This window comes from Aegilops tauschii, chromosome 7 (assembly GCF_002575655.3).
Source record: "Aegilops tauschii subsp. strangulata cultivar AL8/78 chromosome 7, Aet v6.0, whole genome shotgun sequence".
In the NCBI taxonomy this organism is placed as follows: Eukaryota; Viridiplantae; Streptophyta; class Magnoliopsida; order Poales; family Poaceae; genus Aegilops; species Aegilops tauschii.
Window position 1 is genome coordinate 80,928,692 of NC_053041.3, and position 20,170 is coordinate 80,948,861.

Sequence of the window (20,170 nt, forward strand, 5' to 3'; positions counted from 1 at the left end):
AGCATTATTTTATCGGGAAGGCGCGTGGGCCATAATTGACGATTACAAAAATTAGGAAGGCACGAGCGGGTGTGCCCGATAAAATCAGGGAGGGCATGCGAGAAAGGAAAGAAATCGGGGGAGGTAGGTGGGGAAGGACGTGCGGGAAAGGAAGGAGATCGGGAGGTGTGCGGGAAAGGAAAGAAATCGGGCAGGCGTGCGGGCAAGGAAGGAGATCGGGATGCGTGTGGCAGTTTCGCAATCTGCCACACGGTTGCCATATACATATTTCGTATATTGAACTACTCCCTCTGTTCCCTTACGTAGCTTTTTGGAAAATTCTGATTTGTTCTCCGTATTAGCTGCCCCCACCGTCCTTTGGACGAAAATAGCCCTCCGCTTTATCCTCTTCCTCCCGCATAGCTCCCCATTCTTCGTTCGCTCGTTCGAACCAGATCGAACGACAGATCCCTGATCTCCTCGCCTGATGCACGCCACACGCCGACGGAGTCTTTCTTTCCGAACCGGAGCCCGGCGTCGGGGACACTGATGGGCGTGTCGGCGCTCGGCGGTGGTGGGCACCAGCGGTTGGCGAGGGCGCCGACGGTGCCGGTAGGAGAGGGAGGGCCCACGCGGGCGGATGCCGAAGGAGGAGATGGCGGCAGGGTGGAAGCTGGTAATGGTTCTGCCGCGACGACGCCAACGGAGCCGCCGGCGAGTCTGGACGAGTTCTTGGACATGGAGCGGCGCCTTTGAGGACTGGAGGATGCATCCACGGCCGGTGCCTGCTCGTCCACCACGGCCGGCGTGTCCGCGTCCAGCGCGTCTATGGCAGGTGTCTCCGCTTTCGCCATGGCTGGCGTCTCTGCGTCCACCGCGTCATCTGGCCGGCATCCCCATATCTGTGGCCGGCGTTTGCTTGCCGGCCGAAGTCTGCGAGGGACGCGGCCAGCAAGACCAAGTCGTCAGGTCACACCAACGCCGAGACCAAGCCGCGACAGCTCGCTGCCACTTCGACCGGTGAGTACAGGCTCGCGGTGGGCGCTTCTCCAAGTTTCAGTACACGCTCAGTTCAGCATGTGCCTGCTCAGCTAGTCCTCTGTTCGTCGAATAAATCAACGCACTAGTCTGGTGAGTTCGGTCCGGCTATCTAAATTTATTTGTGACATTGCTCCAAGTAGAGACGGAGAGAAATGAGACGGGGAGAGAAAAAGATGTACTCCCTCCGTTCCTTTTTACTTCCCATATAAGATTTGTGTCGAATCAAACTTTACAAACTTTGACCAAATTTGTAGAAAAAATATCAACATCTACAATCTCAAATATACATGATATGACTACATTCCATAATGAATTTAAAGATATTCCTTTGGCATTGTAAATGTTGATACTTTTCTCTATAAGTTTGGTCAAACTAGAGACTTTAACTTCCGACAAAAGTACTAAAAGAAAACGGAGGGAGTACTATAGTATGTGAGCTCACTCATTGGTATGTGAGCTGAGAACTATGCGCACTACATAAGGGAACGGAGGGAGTACTGTTCTAAGCATGTTTCTCATTTTATTATGGTATACGTATTAAATATCTAATTTTAACTTTCTGTTTTCAATATGCAAGTGGACATGAATTGCTACTCTTGTATGTGCCCTAGTCAACTACATTTCTCTTTTACGAACAATTGTAAACATAAACATGTCAGTTGGAATTACGAAATGCGCACATGTCTATTCAGGATGAAAATTACTCTACAAACAGTTCTCAGCATCTCATCGCATGATTGTCAGTGCCTTAGGTGGTGACTTATTGTTTATAGCTATGCACTGTCACTGACAAGGTGCACCTTTCAGTGTACTTGAAATTCAGAATGAGAGATTGTGTCCTCCATTCAGCACCCAGCATAATCAGATAGTTCTTCTCTTCAATTTAAAGTAGAATACAACATGAGCTCTTGATTAGTAGTACATAATAGTCTGGTTTAAGCTAGAAACCATGGATAAAAGAGAGCATTGGATTGAAATATTATCATGTCGACCCAGCGCAGGATATCTGCGCTAAGGCGTCAACTAATCCATCCATTCATTCCTTGTTCAAGTGATCCAGGTAAGCATGATCATACCTGTGATTTTAACAGATAGTGTTATGCAAAAGTTTAATAGACAAAAACACATTTGAGAAGGAAACTTTTTGTTAATTCTGCACAAGCTGTTCTAGTGTGACATTCTTCAGTTTCTGCTGGTAATGCACATTGCATTTTATTCATTTTTGTATTTGCATGGTGGCAATCTATAGTTCAGATATACTGTATTATGTCCAAAAAGAAGGTTTAAAAATCAATTCATATTTTGCTAAAGTATGAGCTGCTGATAAGAATTTTCTTTTTTGCTGAGATAATTCGTATTAAAATGAAAAAAAACATAGTTAATGTTAATAAGGTAGGTATCATACTTGTAGTCTTGTATTAATAGCTAAAGAAAACAATTACCACATACGCAAGGAAGGGTCACAATCAGGATGAACATGCTGCTGTTGATTAGCTTGATTAGCATGGCCACTAGACCCACTAGGTCCATCCTGGCAAAACATCTGTAGAACACTTTCCGCACTAGTTTCTTGTATCTGGTACAACAAAGAGATAAAAGTTGAAACATGCATAGCTGATCACACTAACTTTGAAGATATGTAAGCAAACTCAGCCGTTAATTTACTGTTCCCTAAAACAGTCATGGAATTTTAACAACAATACAAATACCTTCTTTTGTCAAAAATTCTATGATTCTTGTGCATTTCCATCGAACAAACAAAAATATACATAATGAAAGAAAATCGTTGGAAGGACATGACATTTCTAATCACGACATGTCTCATATTTTTAGTTGCACGACCTTTCTTTAATTAGTTTTTTTGAACGGTCAGGGGGGAGGGGGGGGGGGGAGGGGATCCCTCCCCACCTGAATATTCTTTAATTAGTTAGAAGAAAGAAACTAGATGATTGACTGGAATAACCAAATCAATACGACGTCGGCTAGTGCTAACTTTCCCTTCATATATATGTTTTTTTATCATTGAGGCTTCCACATACTATGTATAGAACTGCTAATAAGCATGTCAATCCAAATGAGGATTAACCAAAAGAGTGTGTATAAATGGCACATTCAGGCTAGCTAAACCAATGCTGGAAATAAAATAAAATGATCAAAGACCATGACAGAAAAGATGAGGTTTTATCACTCATATTAATGCATTGTACCTTCTTTCGTAAGTCTTTATTAACATCTTGCAGTTTTTGTTCCTGGACAAATTAGTAATTAGTAATTCTAGGGCCTAGATGCTGAAAGATACATATGGACCAAAACCTGAAGGCTGAACAATAAAGACACATGTGTAACCTTGCGCTTGAGCTCCAAGAGCTGATCAAATGACTGCTGGCTCTGTACAAGTGTACACAGAAATAGCTGGTCAGCATTACATTTTACATCTTAAATAAATCTGATCTCAAATATTTTTATATGTTACAGCATGCATCTGAACCTACTACTTGAGAAGTACATATATGGAAATGTGATCACCAATTAAATAACTTGACTACGACGAAGTATGTACCTTTGTCGCCCTGATATGTTTGAGAGAGATCTCAACGTGGTTCTCCAGTTGCTCAAGTTCCTTCATGTTAAGTGGGCCCAAGTCCTCGCCTAGAAGATTTCTGCACAAGATCAGTAATTTTAGGCACTTTGTGGTGTTGGAGCTGCATCTCACAGCTCCTCTCTTCTCTCTACAATCTCTCTATCTTGTTGGCTCAACCGCACAACACATGCATACATAGTCCACTGATCATTCCAAGCTCTATCCAATTCGTAAACTCTCTCTATGCATGCATGCCAACTCCATGTCACCTATGATGCACCCTGGCAGACTTATAGGCACTGACTCAACTCTAAACTGCGTGACAAGATAAAATATCTAACACCTAATCAAAGATCCATATGATATTTCCAACATTTTCTTCACAGTTGGCTTGGGACTACATACCTCTGAGTTGTCTGTAGGAACTCAACTCTTTGCTTTAGCTTTAAATACTCCTGGTAACCGCTCTAGTTTGAATAAGAGAATTAACAGTCCACTGATTAATCAAGTGAAATCATGAATAATACAGAACAGCACAGAACAGCATTATGCACAAACCATAGATATGTACGTTTGTTTACAAGGTAATACCAAATTAATCTTACTAGAATACATGGCATACTAATATATAATACTCCCTCCGTCCCATAATGTAGGACGTGTTTGCAAGCTAGCTTGAAAAAATGTCCTATATTATGACGGAGGGAGTAGTTTTTACATCACACTGAAACTAGAGGATAAGTCCTCTCCAGTGTTAATTAGTTATTGTCATGTCTGATGTCGTGGCATATTATGTCTTATTTTAAGAAAGAGATATTAAATCTATCCAGTGCATATGTTCAGAAAGTTCCATTTGATTCCGTTGAATACTTGCTGCTACTCAGAAGCAGTTGATGGAGCTCTTATATTTAGAGATTTTTTACGGTACATCATTACTAGCTTGTTCGAATGGTTGATATAGATCGGTACAGAATTTGCCTTAGGGACAGATTGGTAATTTCTGTCAGGGATTTGTCATTTCGTTTAATCCTAATGAATCAAATTAATAAAATGAAGTAGGCCCCTCCATGCATTCTCCACGCCGTGTGCTGCCCCAGGTCCTTGGCCATCCCGACGCCTCTGCTGCCAGGTCGCCCGTGCATGCCCAAGGACGGGCAACGCCCCTGCTCAGCCCCCACAACTGATGGCGCCGTCGTCTACACGGCCGTGTAGATCTAGATCAAGGTCAGCAGCTCCGCAGGTTCTCCATTTTTGCCGGCTGCCGGCACATTGCTGAAACCGATTGTCAAGCCAGTAGTAAGCTGTGTCTCCTAAGGCTGCTATGCTTAGGTTTGCTGCAGCACCGTTGAAGTTAATCAGGATTTAGGTTTGCTGGAAGCAATCAAGATCTAGCTGTCCCGTTCGATACGTACGTGCTTGTGCATTAGAGAATCGATCAATAGCACGTGTGCGCGCGCGTGTCGTCGGGTCAAATACATCCAGAAGCTAGCTTCGGCTAGCCAGCCTATGCAGCGCCGCAGCGTTGGCCAAGAGCACCGACGAGTAACGGCATCAGGCAGGTGAGATAACAAACACCTCCTGGTGGCCCAGGAACGTGTGCGCCGGTCGGCGGTGAAGACCTTGCCCATGAGCTCGAGCGGCAGGTTGATTCGGAAACGCGGACGTGCTGCCATGGAGGACGGCGGCCAGCGGGTCATAGACTGCCGGAGCGATAAAGAATGACGAATAATAACATCCAACTGTCCCAAAATACCCCTTAAGCTGGCGTATACTACCCGAATTCTGCTCTAGTATTGCGGCATCTGGGCCATTCAATCACAAAAATAAACGGTCCAAATTAATTTTACTTGATGTACCGTAAAAGGACTATATTTGTTGTAATTTTGTGTTGGTAGCTTACCAAGCTAGCCGCTTGGTGATGGAGCTCTTATATTACACCCTACACTAGAGATTACTGACAATTTACATCCAAAGATCCAATTTTGAGTTATTAATTGTGTTATCTCTATTGATGCTTGATTCGCCATGACCTGTGAATTTACATTAAGAACATTAATGCATTCACCAAATTGCCATCATCTGATCCTGAACCTAAGGCCTATCCAAGACTATCAATTCACAAAATGTGTGACATGCCCTATATATTTATAGATAGAAACACTGCGCTAGTGTCTTGTACATGCTGTTTGGGTTTGCAATTGAAATGCATATGAAGCAACAGTGTTGAAAAGGTTACTAGTTCGGGTTCCGGAGTTGCAGTTGCCTCGGAGTTGAAGTTACAGCTGCGGTACCGCTCTAGGGTCTTGTACATGCTGTTGAACAACAAGAAAAATGGATTATATAGACAAGGTTTTGAAAGAAGAGAAATCATGAAATATGCCTTAACCTAATAAACGCAAGAGACTATTTCTATAGACTGAAGGATTTCATTACATTGTAGTGTGACACCACCAAACGAATAGGACATTTTAGATCGTTTAATTTCTAAGCCACCAAGTTGCTCAAACAATTGTATGCAACTGTAGATCCCCTTTGGATTGAAGGGCTTAAGAATTTGTAGGATTTTAATCCATAGGAATTTTCCCTATAGAGGTCCTTTAAATCGAAGTAATCAGACCCCTAAGGCCCTAACAACATTCATTTTTCATGCCCCTACCTAACATTTTAAAATTTTAAATTTTCATTCTTCATGCATGCCCCATTCTAACATTTAAAATTAACATAAAAAAACACTTCAAGTATCCAAAGGGCCATCCACATCTGCAAATCCCCATGCCTTGGTTTCAGAAATCCTACATTAGCCTATTCCTGCTTTTTTTTTTATCTTACAGTACACTGTTCCAAAGTGGCCTAGGTCTAGAAGTGTGCAACCTAATTAATATGCAGCTAGCTGCCTGATTTTCCTTAGATAAAGAATCAATATTTAGGATCACCGAGTTAGAAATAGAGCCCTCATTCCAAACACGCCCACACTGTAAATATTGCAACCTATCTTTCATTAACGAATAGATGGCCGATTCTTTGAAAATTTAAAGACATGGAACAATTTTAATTGAGAAAATTAGGATATTACATTGGGCACATCACATTGTCGGTACGCAAGAAATGCATGGCAGCTATAGCATAACGTGCCCTCTAATGCGGTTTGATCGAATTTGTAGAAGCCAGTTTTTATTCAGTGCACACTGTAGAAACATATAATTCTACATATGTCCTCAGTTGTTCCTCTCCAAAAGAATAAACATGTTCTCAATTATTACCGAGAGAACCGGAACATTTTCTCGTAAACATGAAACTCTTTTCAACTAAATTTCTCGCTACCTGCTCCACTAATTTGTTTCGCGAGTACATGCTATTCTAGAAAGAAAGAAAAACGCCGGTAAGTTTGTGCAGCCTTGTGTACTACTCCCTACTTCCACAAATACTCCTATAGATGTTTTGAAAATTTCAATATGCATTAAATACGGACTGAAATGAATGAACAAACATACTAAAACGCGTCTATATACATCTGATTTAGGAAAAAAGTTAGAACATCTTATAACAAAAGCGACAGAGGGAGTAACTTGGATATAAAAGAAAACTATCCACATTTGCAAGGTGGAAGAAAAAAACATGTTCAGATCGGTCATGCCATCAAGCCATTCAAAAAGAGAAAAATACTTGCATACGCTTGTGACGTGATGACGTGATTAAGGGCATCTCTAACGACAACCCGCAAATTTTCTCCCGCGTCCGTCGACAAGGGGGATCAGTCCGCGGACACGGATGTGAGAAGACGTCATTCAACCGTAGCCGCATACATTTTGACAACAACTCAAACTAACCGGTTGAAATTCAATCAAACACGATCGGATTTCATATAAACACGGTCAGATTTCATATAAACATGATGGATCTCATTTAAACTTGACGGATTTCATCTATACATTCGAATTTCATTAAATTTACATCAACTAAGCAGAGCTCGTCCGGCTAGGTCTAAATGGTCGCGGGCGCCCGTTTCCCATGTCCGGCCATGAACCAAGAGAACTGATGCGCGGCGGGTCTCCAACATTGTCCCCATGACCAGCAGCGGTAAACCCCGAAGGTATATGCATCAGAGCAAAGGACGACTTGCTTCCCCACCGTTCATCAAAGTGGAGCCGTCGCCAGATGCTTCAGTCGGAGGGGAAGGGTCCCTAGCTGCATGGACCATGGTTGGTTTTTAGGTAAGGGGATAACGGTGGCCTACGAGAGGGAAAGACTCCGGCTGTGTACGTCGGCGGTGCCTCGGCGGTGGCCTTCATGGGACCCGAGCGGTGGCGGCCTCCCGTGTTCTACTTCTCCTCGATGACGCGCTGGCTACCGACTCATCGACCTCCGCGCACCCGGCTTCTGTCTCCGCCTGCATGGGGCGGTCGCAGGCACGGGAGGTGCGGTCACAAACACGGGAGCCGCGGGACGACGCGGCATTGTCGACGAGGCATTGATGCCTGTGCCGCCGTGCTCCCCGCCGTGCTGGCGTGGAGCAACTCGCCACTCTTCCTCGAGCTGGCCTGGAGCAACGAGTTGCGGAACCACACGCCTGCTTGGGGCCGCGGCAACTGGCCCCGTCGGGCTGCGTGAGGGAGGTGAAGCAGCGAGCTGTCTCGCTCATATCCGGCGGGCTCGGTGGGCCACCCTGCCGACTTGTATGCCGGAGAACTGCTCTTCGAAAGTCATCAGAAGAGTGAAGAAAATGGTGGAGGAGGAGACGGGGGAGCGGCGGAGGGGTGTGATTCTTGCCCGATGTCTCGCCTCGTGTAAACAGAGGGCGGACGGGAGGAGCTCGGCCAAGATTGCGTTTAATGCCGGCAAGCTTATGAATGGACATGTGGCCGGAGTAAGTTTCTCGGCTTCCATGCGGGTTTAATGGAGGTGTTTGAATGCGGCGAGGAGGCGTGTTCAGCCAGGCGTGCAGCGGGCGGTGCCCTCGACCGGCACGCCGCTTCAATGGCAGAGGCAGTGAGAGGTCGCGTCCACCCTGAGCCGCCTTCAATATGGAGCGGCACGCTCTACAGCGGCATGAATGCGTGCAAGTGGCGTCGGGTGGGAAGAGCGCACGGGAGGGGGAGGGGTCTTTGGTGGGCCAGGGCGGTCAGAAACGGGCTTGGAAGAGGTCCGGACTCCCGCAAACCTCCCCCATGTTTGTCTCCCGTTTGCGGGAGAAATCGCGTCCGGACCGTCCCGAGGACCGATACAGGACCGCGTTGGATGGCTTCCGCGGTCCGGACGGTTGCCTGAGGTTTGGGGGTTAACGTTGGAGATGCCCTAAGAACATCTACAGTTGGACTTGGCAAATTCGACCCCTCAAATGCCCGCGGACACGCCCGGGCGCGTCCGCGGACAGTGACCGGTCACTCAAATAATGTATTCCACATTCGGATACCTCAAATTAGAAACCTCAAATCCATATTATTACATGCAACGTAGCGATCTTTGAGCGGAGCTCGTCTGGCTCCGCCGTCCCCATGTCAGACAGCTAGCTCCGCTCCCCAGAGTGTTGGTCCGCTCGTCGGCAAGGTAGAGTAGTCCATGCGACACGAGCCGGCTCACGGGACTCAAGGTGCTGCCGTCTCCCATGCCCTACTCTTCCTCGCCAGAGCCTGGAACCTAAACGGTGCTGGTGGACGTCACATTGATGATGGATCTGTCCTGGGACGAGCCAGCGACATGCACCACGACGCGGTTGCGACACCCGGACTGCTGCACCATACAGGGCGCCGGAGAATGCGACTCCGCCGCGCCGATGTCCACTGCCGCAAGGGCTGCCGCCGCCTCCCGCGCCCACTGCCTTGCATAGCGGGCACACCGTGCCATGTTTTCGTCGGACGATGCCCATGGTGCGTCCGGATGCTCAACGCGCTAATGGAGGGGTTGTGCATCCGCTACCGCATTCAGATGCCGGACCGCACCGCCTCCAGTGAGGCAGTGACAGAACACCTAGTGTCAGATCAATGCTCCATTTGGGCGAACACAATGGAATCCCGACGGAAAGAGTCTGAGCGCTACCGTGCATGGGCCTCCTCTGGGGACCAGCGGAGCGCAAACCGGATGACCATCTCCTCCTCGGGGCCGCGTAGGATGAGCTCGGGGTCGACGAATCTAGATGTGAAGGACTCGGATCCGTTGCCCGCCATGCCGAAGACCGTCGGACGTGGGCTTGGGTGGCGGAGGGGAGTGGAGTGAAGCGGCTACAGTTTGGTCCATCGAACGGATGGGGAGGAATATATGTGGGGTCGGGTGGGCCAGCGTGGGCCGGGGATGACGTGACGGACGTGTCCGGGCACCCCTATATTCGCCCCATATTTGGGTTGGATACGAGGGGTGCCGGTCAGCCCTGGCGTTTGAGGCCTATTTAAGACACCCATCTCGGTCAAAATTTCTTGACCGATCAGTGACCGGGTAGCCCGCCCCAGCATTTCAGGCGGGTTTGAGGCGCCCAGCTGTAGATGCTCTAAGAGAAACTTCAATGCGCCAACCCAAACGAACATGTGCTTTGTCCGCTTTTTGTCCATTTTCGCCCTCAGGGCCGGCTTGCCGTGGTTTTTCAAACAAAATACAAACATTTTACATAGTTTCACAACCAAAAAAATACATCATAGTTCATAAGCCAAATAAATATATCATACTCTACAAGCCAAAAATTTAAATTGTCTCAAATACATTTAAAAAAAGATACATCTATTGGTTGGCAACATGAGCCCACATAGTGCTCAACCAAATCATTTTGCAGCTGAATGTGAGTTTTCAAATCACGCATTTGATGATGAAATTGGGTGAACTATGCAAACGTTGTCGCTCCTCCATGCTTAGGCACAACATTTTCACCATGAAACTGAAACCCTTGGTCATAGATACATTCCGGGCGCTCATCCTCGACGATCATATTGTACATGATCACACAAGCAGTCATCATCTCCCACAACTTCTTGGTGCTCCAAATTCTAGCAAGATATTGAACGATGCCCCATCGAGATTGCAGAACACCAAAGGCACGATCCACATCCTTCCTAGCACTCTCTTGCTCTTGTGCAAATCTCTTCCTCTTCTCTCCTACTGGGTTAGAGATTGTCTTCACAAGAGTAGTCCACTAAGGGTAGATACTGTCAGCTAGGTAGTATCCTTTGTTGTAGTTGTGGCTATTGATGTTAACATTCACCTCCGGCCAGTTTCCTTCAGCAAGCCTTGCAAACACATGAGAGTGTTGAAGCACGTTGATATCATTGCGAGATCCGGCCATGCCGAAGAAAGAGTGCCAAATCCAGAGATCTTGTGAAGCTACGGCCTCGAGTATGACTGTGCAAGCTTTGACATGGCCCCTATCCTTCCCCTGCCAAGCAGAGGGCAATTATTCCACTCCAAGTGCATACAGTCTTTGCTACCAAGCATCCCCGGGAAGGCCCTGCTGGCATTTGTCACCAACAAGCGGGATGTATCTGCAACATTTGGCTCTCTCAAGTACTCAGGGCCAAACACTGCTATAACAGCCTTGTAGAACCTATACATGGAGTCTAGGCATGTGGACTTACTCATACGGACATATTCATCAATGAGATCACCGAGAACTCCGTATGCAAGCATCCAGATAGCTGCAGTGCATTTCTGATAAGAGGAGAAGCCAATCTTTCCAAGGGCATCCTCCTTGCACTCGAAATACTTATCGTATCCGACCATCCCCTCCCGAATACGGTTGAAAACATGTCTAGCCATACGAAAACGACGCCGGAATAGGTGATGTTTGAAGAGCGGGTTGGGTGTCTCGAAGTAGTCCTTCCAAAGAAGCAAATGACCACTCTCTTTGTTGCGATTCAACGCCTGAGTGTGCCCTGGGATCGAGCCCCGGAACAACGGCCGCCGTTTACTAAAGTGGCCATGGACGACCAACACAGCAGCCACCATATCCTCATTGTCGGATGAGGAATCATCCGAGTCACAAATGAAATTGTGGAAAAAGAACTCGTGGGCGGAGTCCATTTGTACCTTGCGGGCAAACCGTCGAACAAATTACAAGAGTCGTCGAAGAAGCAGGCCAGCGAAGAGCCGCATACCTCCCCTTGACCAGGTAGCTGGCCTCACGGCATCCGGCGAGCGTGGCGGCGTTAAACGAGTGTGGCGGTGTCGTTGAAGGAGCTGGCCAGGGCCGGGGGGGGGGGTTGATATGTCTCTAACGTATCTATGATTTTTTATTGTTCCATTTTATTATATTATCAATCTTGCATGTTTTATATAATCTTTCAAGCAATTATATACTCCCTCCGTTCCTAAATATAGGGTGTATAGTTTTTGGCACGGAAATTAAAGAACGCACGTGGAGGGAAAATTTCACAAGTTTTGGGGGAGATTACACCTGACTAATTGACATGAGAAAATAGAGGAGCTTTCCTTGTACAAGAAAATGTAATCAAATCCCTAAAATAAATCCAAACGAGTAGTGCAACGTAATACACCTTATATTTCGGATTTTTTCTCAAAAATCTATACACCTTATATCAAGGAACGGAGGGAGTATCATTTTTTGGGACTAACCTATTAACTTAGTGTCCAGTGTCAGTTGTAGTTTTTTTGCTTATTTTTGGTTTCACAGAATATCAGTACCAACGAAATCCAAATACCACGAAACTTTTTGGAGATTTTTTCTGGACAAAAAGAGACACTACAAGCTTCAGGAGAAGACTAGATGATGAAGCATGGGCCCACGAGGCATCAGGGCGCGGCCAGGGGGTAGGCGCGCCCTGGTGGCTTGTGGGGCCCATGATGCTCCATTTGACCTAACTCCGCCTCTATACATTTTCTAAAGTCGTGAAACCAATAGAGGAGTCCACGAAATACTTTGTCCACCGCCGTAAATTTCAGAACCACGAGATCCCGTCTGGAGGCCTTTTCCAGCACTCTGCCGGAGGGGGATTCGCTTACGGAGGGGCTCTACATCATCCTTGCTCCCTCTCCGATGACGCGTGAGTAGTTTTCCACGGACCTATGGGTCCATAGTTAGTAGGTAGACGACTTCTTCTCTCTTTTGATCTTCAATACAATGGTCTCTTCGGTGTTCTTAGAGATCTATTCGATGTATTGACCTTTTGCGGTGTGTTTTTGGGATCCGATGAATTATGAGTTTATGATTAGATCTATCCATGAATATTATTTGAGTTTTCTCTGAACTTTTTTATGCATGATTAATATAGCTTCGTATTTCTTCTCCGAATTATTGGTTTGGTTTGGCCAACTAGATTGATTTATGTTGCCATGGGAAGATGTGCTTTGTAATGGTTTCGATCTTACGGTGCTCAATCCCAGTGACAGAAAGGGACATGACATGTATGTATCGTTGCTATTAAGAGTAAGAAGATATGGTTTATTCATACGTGAGTTTATCTCGTCTACATCATGTTATCTTGCTTAAGGCGTTACTCAGTTTTCCCATGAACTTACACTAGATGCATGCTGGATAGCGGTCGATGTGTGAAGCAATATTAGTAGATGCAGAATCATTTCAGTCTACTTATTTCGGACGTGATGCCTATGTATGATCAGTGCCTTGGGTATCGTCATGGTTATTTGCTTTTCTATCAATTGCCCAATAGTAATTTGTTTACCCAACGTATGTTATTTTCAAGAGAGAAGTCTCTTGTGAAAACTATAGCCTCCGGGTCTATCTTTTATCATATATTAAAACAATATATTTCTGTAATTTTATTTTATTTCGTATTTTTGTCCGATCTATCTATAAAAAACTATACAATTTAACCTTGCTCGTAACCATCAAGGGATTAAAGACCCATTGTTCGCGTTACGTTGCAAGTATTTGTTGTTTGTGTGCAGGTGCTGTTCACTAGTCATTGCTTGGTTTTCCTACTGGATTGATAACCTTGGTTTCATAACCGAGGGAAATACCTATCTCTACTATACGGCATCATCCTCTCCTCTTCGGGGAAATCCCAACGCAGCTCACAAGTAGCAAGGGGGAGGGCGAGGTGGTGCTGGCGGCGACGTCGGGAAGCTGCGGTCGCCCGACGGCGAGGAGGTGATGAAGGCAACGTTGGAAGGTGGTGTGCTATGGGAGAGGTATGTGGGTGTGGACGGCTGGCGAGAGCACTGGAACTGGGCAGCGGCGGCGACGGGGTGGGGCAGCCGGGTACTTGTTGTCGATGTGCGGAAGAGACTAGCCTATATGCCACCGACTAGCGGGCCAGGGGAAGGAGTAGGCGAGCGTCGCGCGCTTCCGCCTCGTGTCCGCGCCGATGCAAATGAGGCCCAAATTTAGGTCTCGAATGGGTCGTTAGATAGACGAAAAGCGAACACGCATCCGTTTAAATCGACGCGTTGGGCCGATTTTGTGTTTGATTTGACCCAAATGGACACACGCGCGAACGAAATGGGTTAGTGTGTTGGAGTTGCTCTAATATTTGTCATCAAGTTCCAGTACGCATTCGACGTGTTTGCTACTTTTCTTAAGAGCAAATCCAACCAGGCGGCGACGTGCCTGTCCTTTTTAATGGACGCGTGCAGCGGGGCCGGCCTCATCCACTCCTTCGTCCACATCTGGCCACCTTTGCTCCCTCGCCGGCGACCAGAAAACTGTAGCCATGCCCCCAAACCGTAGCAAAGCCATGGTCATCTTCAGCGGGAATGGAAGAAGGAAGGGGAGGTTCAGCTGGAAGGCTCCGCAAGCTAGAAGGCTCCCTCCTCCACCTCCGCCAGCTAGACGCGACACGCCACCGCTGGAGCGAGAGCGGCTGTAAATCCCAATCTACCATGCGCAGTGGCACTGGGAGTAACACCAACCCCTGTCGTATCCAGATGTGAACTTGTAACACGGCTGGCATTTGGACCCGCAGCGCAACCCCATTCCGGGGCGGCCGCGGTCTGCGTGGGCGCACACGGAGGAGGTTTCCCGGGGCACGAGCTCCTTACGCCGGAGCAGCGCGCTATGCGTGCCTACGCGCCAGACTCTCCCAACTGGGAGCGTTGGTTTGCTCTAGAGCACGAGAAGGAGCGCCTCCACGGCGTCCACATCTACCATGACATTCTCCCGCCGCCCCCACAGGTATTGCCAGAGGATGAGTAGGCCGAGGCAGAGGCGGAGTACCAAGCCGCCCTCAAGGAGGCCCTGCAGCACGCGCTGGACGCGAGCCGGCTCGAGAAGGACGCCCATTCGGACGGGCTGGAGCAAGCGATTGCTTTGTCCGCGGCGGGGGACTCCGTCCACGCGCCCTTGTTCGTGCCGCCACCATCACCGGCACCACCCCTCGTCGAGCCCAAGGCTGAGCACGCCCACGCGTAAGCGGTCACCGCCGCCCCCCACTTGGCCCGACGAGTCCTATTCGTGGACCGGCGAGCTCCGCGAGTGGGTGAGCACGCCTCCCTGCTACTTAGCCTCCACGCCCGAAAAGGAGGCGACCCACCTTGAGCGTTAGAAGGCGCATTGAATCGCGAAGGAGGGGGCCGACGCCGAGCACCAGATGCGCCGGGAGCAGCAGCTGCGCCGCGAGGAGAAGGCGCTACGGCGAGAGGAGGAGAAGGAGGAGCGCGCCCCCCTCGCCGCACTGCCGCCGCCGCAGCAGACGCCGGAGAAGGCTGCCCTGGCGGCATATTAAGCCGCGTTCAGTTCGGCTGGGCCGCCTCCCGTCTTCATCGACCTCACCGGCGGCGATGATGACGACGACAAGGGCAAGAACAAGGCGGTCTACTAGTGAAGCTGGCGTTTATTATAGTTTTTTTAATTTGTAGTCATGTTAAATGAACTTTGGCCGGCATTTGACCGGTCATTTATGTACAATTATGTATAATTAAGTCAGTATCAGTCACATCGGCAAAAAAAGTATGTCTTCTGTTGGGTGCATCTGCCGACCCCAATAAAAAAGGGAGGCACATCTTTATCTAGCCGACAGATGAAAAGCGGATGCGCGTTTGTTTAGGCTGGCGTGTAGGAGTTGCTCTAACTCGCCTGTACTGGACGGGTACGCTGGGCTACACATTTCATTTCACCTTCCGTCTGTCAAAGGCAAAGCTCTACGACCAGCCGGTGGAGGATCCGCTCCCATGCATGCCGAGGAGAAGAACGTACGCAAGGATCCGCTCCCTGACGAGCGCATCGATGCATCTCATTCTCTCGGAATAATTTTCCGTCCACCTCTCCCCTAGCTGCTGCGGCCGCGTGCGCGTACGGCGCCCGGCCAGACAAGACAGGACGGGGAGAGGGGGGGAGGTCTCGCTGGAAGAAAGTAGAATCAACGGGGTTCCCAATGGAGCAGCCTATCACACAAGATCCAGCAACACACGCCGGAGATGCTAGATCCTCCCTCCCTTAGGTGTATTTGTTTTTCTTATAAAATTCCACAGTATAATATGCATTTGTTTTAATTCCTCCTAATTTTATTTTTAGCCCTTTAGAGAAAAGAAAAGTATATCTCTCCTAATTGCATGTGCTCCTTGTAGCAAAAGAAAGTATCTCTCAACTGCGTATGTCTCTTTGTTTCCTGCACTAACTGATTTACGTGCCACTAACCAACGATTTGCCAGATAATTTTGTCCTCAATTGTTTATAATTTTGTACTTTTATCAATGTGCCGAAAATAATGCACCTTACATGTAAGGAATGAAGGAGGGGCTACCTAGAAAAACGAAGGCCTCCTAAATTTCTCAAAGAAAACACACAAAGGAAAGGGGAAACAGCCAGCCAGCAAATGACTGGGAAAAAAACTTTTGCTAAAATTCTCAACAACAACAACAAAAGCCTTCACGCGTAACAGTAAGAAAGAGAAGAGGAATCGATTGATTTCTATGGCAAGGATGAAGTAATATCATCATGGAAGCATGGAGGAGCACGTTTTTATAGGATTTTAACCACAAGAATTTCTACACATGTGGATGCCTTTTGGGTAGAGGTAATGATACCACTAACATTATAATGGATTTAATATTTACACCTCATAAGAATTTCCCCCATTTTTTGTCCACCTTTTATATATTTTTTGGGGGATATGTGCACCTTTAATTTTTTATATCTTCTAATTCATGTTAAAAAAAACATGACGTGTGCAAATGGTCATATCTGCAAAACCATGCACATTGGTTCCGGAAATCATGACAGCTAAATACTACATTAGCATATTCATGTCCTTTTTTCTACATAATTTTGATACTCCCTCCGATTCATATTAATTGTCGTTGATTTAGTACAAAATAATTTTAAGCTTATTTTGATAGTAAATTAAGATATTGGTCACTACACATGTTGGTAGTCGAGAAATACATGGCAGTTAACATAACTTAACGTCGAAGCTGGTCTAATTTGTGATGGCATCGTTTTAATCAATGCACACGAGATTGTTACTAAGCATAGTTTAGGTATGGTAGGTTCCTTTGGTGGAACCAACACTCTTGGGCTCAGATCTTAAGCTTAGCAGGGTGCTTGTATTTTTCTGGAAACAATGTTTCCATCGACTACGAGACGTTTATATTGACTTTGTCAATCTCAAGGTTTACCGGCTCAATCTGTCGGAGATGCCCATAAAGGTAAGAGGTATGTGCGTGCATTCACAAGGGTGAGTGTTTATGCCTGTGAACATCTGTGTTTTTATTGCGTTTGCCGATAAACAAGTTAGTAAGAAAACTAGGATGTTTTCCTCAACATGAAACTCTGCGATGATTTTGTTCTTCCAAATCTCTTACCACTCCCTTCGTTTGTTTCTCAAATAACATGTGCATATTAAAGAATGACGGTTAAAAACATATGTTAGACACCGTGTCACGTGCAATTAGGAAGGAAGGGGTGGTATTATTTCTCCTCCTGCAGTCACAAAGCTGCACACACTACCGTCCATTTGAACTAAAATTACGACACTAATTTTTAACCGGAAGAAGTAGCACCTAAATCCTCCTCTCGTCCGCCGGTGTTTGCTTAGAGCCGCATGCGATTATGGCATAATAATGACACGAAAGCACGAGTGGTACCAAATACTCCCTCTGTAAAGAAATATAGTGATCCAAACATTTTTATATATTTGTTTACCGACGGAGTTCTATACTAGTATGATATTAAGCTCTTGCCAGCGGACGGCGATCAGGTACGTACGTACACCTGTCTGTCAAATGTCTACGGCCAAAACGCACTGCTGCTACCTACTAGCCGGTGAATTTGTTCGTCGGTTAACATGCGGAGAACATGGCACTGCTCCTTCATGGCCATAGGACAGCACCTTGATGGGTTCTGACCAAGTGACGAGCACACCGATGGAGTACATACATGTCGTTTTCTCCGTTACTTTTGCTCTCCTGGCCGCGTGCTGTGCTGCACGTACTATGGCCTGACTCACCCAGACAAGACGGCGAGAGAGGTGAGAGGCCTCGATAGAACAGTAGAATTGGCTCCCAATGAAACAGGAGAATCTCCTCCTGGCCAGTGAGCAACACACACAGCAGAGAGATAGAGATAGGGAGCCAGATCTCCCAAGAACTCCCCAACGCAATGCATGGACGGAAGATCAGATCAAACATGCATAAAATCAATCAATTATGCAAGAGAATAACTAGCTAGCTAGCTGATTTTTTTGTGAGCCAGGCAACAGGCCAGCAGAGAAGAAGAAGAAGAAGAAGAAGAAATGAAATACTAGTTTGTGGGGTTCTGGAATGGGAAAAAGTACTACTAGTATATGTGTGTTTGCCCAGATCTGGAGACGCTAGCTATGGCAAAGCAAGTAGTAGCTCTGATTCCACATATATAGCTCTGATTTGTCGATCTGGAGCATGAACACTAAAAGAGGAAAGGGGAAACGCATCTCACACCCAGCGCTCTGATGATTGGAAAGAAGGACGCAACAGCGAGATCATTCCCTCCCCGAAACAGCAAAAAAGAAGATGAGGGGAGGCTACCATCCCCTAGCGGCCGTCCGCCTGCGGCCTAGCTACATCTACATGCATGGAGAAGATCTTATGGTGCAGTAAAAAAAAGGGAAGATTTTCGGCTGAAACAAACAAATCGGAGCGGAATCAGAGATGCGTACCATGAGGAGGTGGAGAACTCGAAGAGGCGGCCGCGGGTGGAGAAGATGATGAGCGCGACCTCGGCGTCGCAGAGCACCGACAGCTCGTGCGCCTTCTTGAGCAGCCCGTTGCGGCGCTTGGCGAAGGTCACCTGCCGGCTGCTCTTGTTGTCGATCCGCTTCAGCTCCACCTTGCCGCGCCTCATCCCTCTCTCTCTCGCCTTGCTCCTGCTGCCTTGCCCTTCCCTCTCTCCTATCCTCTTCTCCTTCTCCCTGCGGTGCTGCCCGGATAGAGGAGGAGGACGAAGAGTAGTTGTGGTGGTAAGAGACTAAGAGTGCTCTTCCCTCTCTTTATGCCATGGATGCTACCGCATGCACGTACGGTGCTCCCTATCTTTCCCTTTCCTCTGTATAATCTCGATTAAGATCTCCTCCCTCACCCGGAGAAAAAACACTCCTCCCTCTTTGGTCGTCCTGGGGCTGGCACCGGCAGCCGTGGTCATCGCCGTGCGGTGCGGGGCCCGCCCGTCCGTTGCCTGGCGCCCCGGTATTGGTACATGCTGCAATGGTATGGTAGTACCCATCACTCCCGGTAGGCTAGGCAGTAGACATGGCTCTCGATCGTCCGCGGCCGCTCCAGTACAGTAGTGACGTTAGTACGAACGCGTCGACCGACCGCTTCATCAAGCCCCAAAGGCGCCACAGGATGAGCAGTTGTAAGAGCATCTCCACTCGTTCGGTCCCAGACGCACTCGGCGATTGTAGTTTAGCCCTCCGGCCGGCGTTTTTTGACTTCAGGACGATCTAGTTTCCAGCAACGTCCTCAGGTTTCGGCCCCAAGACGCGTATAAATACAAATTTGACATTTCCCGCTACCCAAAAAAACACCATAAATTCGGCGATCAACGCTTGCCTGCCACAAAGTTCGGCGATCACCATGCCACAGTTCGGCGATCAATCATACGCGAAAGTCTGGCGTTCAAAAGGAAGGTGATGCATAGGCAATGCATCAAACGGCGGCGTGCTCCTCCGGCGTCGGACTGGCGGGAGTCGGCGTGCTTGGGCTGGTAGGCGTCGGCGCTAGTTCTGTGCTGGGCGTTGTGGAGGCATCATCAGTCAGGCTTGGCGGCGGTGTCGGGTTTGGCGTGGGAGCTGGCGCGGCCGTCGACGGCATCTGGTTTAAGATGAGGCCGCGCTCCGCGAGGTAACACGCCTTGACCTGCTCGTCCATCGTCGACATGTCCGCCCCCATCAGGAATGCCAGGTCGGTGTTCCTCTTCTTCGCGACGACGTTGGTCCGGAGTAGGTCGAGCTTGACGGCGCTGTTCGTCATCAATGCCGACCACCGCGCCTCGGTTTTCTCTTCCCTCTGGGCGGCGCGGTTCTTGGCGTCAGCGATGCACTGCTCGATGGACGCGTGCAGGCGCTCGGTAGCCGGTGCGGCGTCCTTCGCCGTCTTAGCTCGTTTGTTGCCCGTCAGGGCGCCCGTCCGCCGCCCCCGGCGTGGGCGCGTCCGGCTTGTACGTCTCCTTGGCCTTGGCGAGGGTGTGCCGGACATCCGCCC

The 20,170-nt window shown here is 48.0% G+C and overlaps 1 protein-coding gene across 1 annotated transcript; it reads right to left on the reverse strand.

The window, feature by feature from the left end:
• Positions 1-415: 415 nt before the first annotated feature.
• On the reverse strand, positions 416-18,992 carry LOC109782547 (MADS-box transcription factor 5-like). Its single transcript, XM_020341172.4, has 8 exons — positions 18,628-18,992; positions 5,838-5,913; positions 4,007-4,068; positions 3,581-3,680; positions 3,367-3,408; positions 3,228-3,269; positions 2,463-2,596; positions 416-2,096 (listed from the first exon to the last, which is right to left on the reverse strand). The coding sequence occupies exons 1-8, from the start codon at positions 18,810-18,812 to the stop codon at positions 2,057-2,059; spliced, it is 681 nt and encodes a 226-aa protein (XP_020196761.1). The 5' UTR covers positions 18,813-18,992; the 3' UTR covers positions 416-2,056.
• Positions 18,993-20,170: the final 1,178 nt, after the last annotated feature.